The 3,094-nt window shown below is 54.7% G+C and overlaps 1 protein-coding gene across 1 annotated transcript; it reads right to left on the bottom strand.

Annotated features, from left to right (window-relative positions):
- Nucleotides 1-1,986: 1,986 nt before the first annotated feature.
- LOC143305443 (uncharacterized) lies at nucleotides 1,987-2,685 on the bottom strand. Its single transcript, XM_076689111.1, has one exon. It carries the CDS (start codon nucleotides 2,683-2,685, stop codon nucleotides 1,987-1,989), a length of 699 nt encoding a protein of 232 aa, XP_076545226.1.
- Nucleotides 2,686-3,094: the final 409 nt, after the last annotated feature.

Genomic DNA, 3,094 nt, shown 5'->3' with positions numbered 1-3,094 from the left:
TGCCGTTTGGGTCCTCCAGCCGTTTCTCCCTCTCTGGGAGGATTAGATTATATTCTCGTCTGAAGAGGTACTCCGTCTTGCAGCGGTCTCCTCCGTGAGTCAGAACTAACTCCGATCCCAGATCCCTGAGGATTTCGGTGTGCCCGCCGCTCGCCGAGCACCATTCTTCAGCTTGGTGTAGGCGGATGGCCGCTCTCCAAGCCGTTGCCATCACTGTTAAGTGGGGTGGCTTGATGTCGAGCAGCGCACCCAAAGCCATAGTGGGCGTGGTGGGGAGCGCACCTGTTATCCCCAGCAGCGCTATTCGGTATATTCTATCTATAGCCTTCCTGTGTGCTCCCCTCTTCATGGAGGTCCACCACACAATCGAGGCGTATGTTATGATAGGTTCAAGGATGGCCTGGTATATCCACCTGACCACCCTTGGTTTGAGTCCCCATGTAGGGCCAAACATTCTGCGGCAGGCCCAGTATGTGCTAACTGCTTTCTGGGTCTGCCTGTTCACATGGTTCTTCCAGGTGAGTTTTTTGTCTAGTATTACACCTAGATATTTAACCTCATCTGTGAGTTGTAGTTGCGTCCCAAAAAGGTGAGGAGCCTTAAAGTAAAAGCGTCGTCTTCTTGTGAATAGGACCAACTCCGTTTTGCTCGAGTTAACCGAGAGCGAGTGTGATCGACACCAGGATTCTACGAGTGTGATGGCCTTTTGCAATCTCCTCGCTAGATCCAACGGGTGTCTGCCTCTGACCGTAATAGAAAGGTCGTCAGCGTATCCCTGAACTTCAAAGCCTTCCGTGGCGAGTATGCGTAAGAGTTCGTCAACCACGAGGGTCCACAGCAGGGGGGACAGGACTCCTCCCGGCGGGCAGCCCCTCACGACGTCAGCCCTCGTCGTCTCCTCTCCCAGGCTTGCTATGGCTGTCCTGTTCGTCAGCATATTATGGATCCATCTTACGACGGAGTCGTTTATATCGTACCTCCTCGCGGCTTCCTGTATAGCATCATGAGGGGTGTTGTCAAACGCCCCCTCGATGTCTAGGAAAATGCAGAGGGCGGATTCACCGATCGACAGTGCGCCTTCAATTGAACCTACCAGTTTATGTAGTGCCGTCTCGGTGGATTTGCCGTTCTGATAGGCGAGTTGAGATGGGTGCAGCGGTTTGCCGGCCAAAACCTCGTCTCTGATGTACCTGTCAACCAGTCTCTCCAGCGTTTTAAGCATGAAAGAGGTGAGGCTGATAGGTCTGTATGACTTAGCAAGGTCGTAGCTGTCCCTCCCTGGTTACGGGATGAACACTACCTTGGAGTATCTCCAGGCTTTGGGTACGTAGCCCTTCGGTAGGCAGGATTTGAAGATCTGGCCCAGGCGTCTGTACAGGTCCTCTCCGCCCTCCTGAAGGAGTGCCGGGAAGATCCCGTCAGTACCTGGGCTCTTGAGTCTTTTGAAGGAGCCGATGGCCCACTTCACCCTGTCTGTGTTTATCACCTTCTCAGCTGTTCCCCAGTCCGCTGGAGCGGGGTCGGTGCGCGCGATATCACTACGTCGCCGCTCCCGACCCTCCGCTACTGAGCCTGGGAAATGTGTCTGGATAAGGTGTCCTGATGTTTCTCTGTGGTTGTTCGTCAGACTTCCATTTGGGAGTCTGAGACGATCCAACCTCGGTGAGGGGCCTGTTGAGAAGACCTTCCTTAACCTGGCAACTACAGGTAGAGCCTCGGTTTCTTTGCAGAAGGTCTTCCAGGCTGTCCTCTTGCTGATTCTTATTAACTTTTTGTAAGCTTGCTGGGGCTTGCTGTCCCAGGCTAGCTTCGTGTCTGCCTTCATGGCTTTATTCAGTAGTTTTCGGGTATCCTTCCTGGCTTGGTCCAATTTCTTGTTCCACCAGGGGACCCTTTTGCTACTGCTTCCGATTCTGACAAGGCAGGCAGCTTCGTAGGCTTGAGTAACGGCGGAGCTTAAGTGCTTCACCGCTTGCTCGATTTCACCTACGGTCCTGGGACGTCCACCTTTGCGGAGCCCAGGGTCAGGTCGATTACCTCCTGTCTGCGTGAGGTGACGAAAGTGGGGGCGGAGCCTTTGTTAAGGATCTCCAAACCCGTGGTGGCGAGGTACTCTAGCAGTTCTGTGCCTCTTCCATTAGTATTGGTACTGCCCCATACGGTGTGGTGCGAGTTGGCGTCGCAGCCGATCACCAGGTGCATACCATTGTTTGCACAGTGGTCTATTCTGAGTTCCCTTATAGGTGGAGGGCCATCTGAGTCGTATAACCTCCCGTATGGGAGGTACGCCGAGCAGATCACTAGCTCAGACGTATTCCCGCCTAGGTTAAGTTTGACCTTAACCGCTGAAAGATCAGCAGTGCAGAATTCATTTAATTTCAGGGCCGTTATCTCCTTCTTGACGAAGATGCAGGCCCTGGGCCTTGTAGATGTAGCGTCGTAGTAGAGTGAGCCGCACCTCGTATCGAGCCCTCCTACGCGTTCCTTGGAGATCCAAGGTTCTTGTATGAGGGCTATATCTGTCTGCCTTGTCACAAGGCGGTGATGGAGGGTATCCGTCGCTGCTTTGCAATGTTGCAGATTAATCTGCGAGAACCTGGTGCCGTCTGACACCCTGTTGGTGTCAGCACTGGTCCGGTCTCGCTTAGTGCTCACGGCAATTTTGTGTTCCCCAGAGGGGCCCATCAAATTTACCTTTGAGGGGGGCCCCTCCCGGAGCCTCTCCCTCTTTTATCCCTCATACCAGCCTTCAGGGAGTGGGGTAGGGTGCGTTGAACGCCCCTTTGTACTCCCATCAGCCCGGTCTTTTTCGTGGCTTCTGCCAAGGTCGGCCTTCCCCTCGCCGGCCCAGCCCTGGGTATGTATCTACAAGCGGGACGGTTGTGCCGGTTTCCCTAGGTCGCTGCGAGGGTCCGGCTTCCTCACTCTTTCTTACCACCTCAAGGGGTGGATCGGCTGCGGCGTGGGTGGGAAGGGTTTTCTAGGGTGTCTCTTGCGAACCCACACGTTCCCCCTCCTCTCCTCCCGTTTCGCATTCTGTTCCGCCTTCAGTGCCCGGGGCAGTTACCACCGCACCCGTACCAGCGCCTTCCTC

This window comes from Osmia lignaria, chromosome 7 (assembly GCF_051020975.1).
Source record: "Osmia lignaria lignaria isolate PbOS001 chromosome 7, iyOsmLign1, whole genome shotgun sequence".
Lineage (NCBI taxonomy): Eukaryota > Metazoa > Arthropoda > Insecta > Hymenoptera > Megachilidae > Osmia > Osmia lignaria.
The sequence above is the reverse complement of the archived record's forward strand: the minus strand, read 5'-3'. Positions and strand labels throughout refer to the sequence as shown.

Coding starts and splice junctions, on each gene's coding strand:
- LOC143305443 (XM_076689111.1), bottom strand. CDS start 2,685: ATGGGCCCCTCTGGGGAACACAAAATTGCCGTGAGCACTAAGCGAGAC.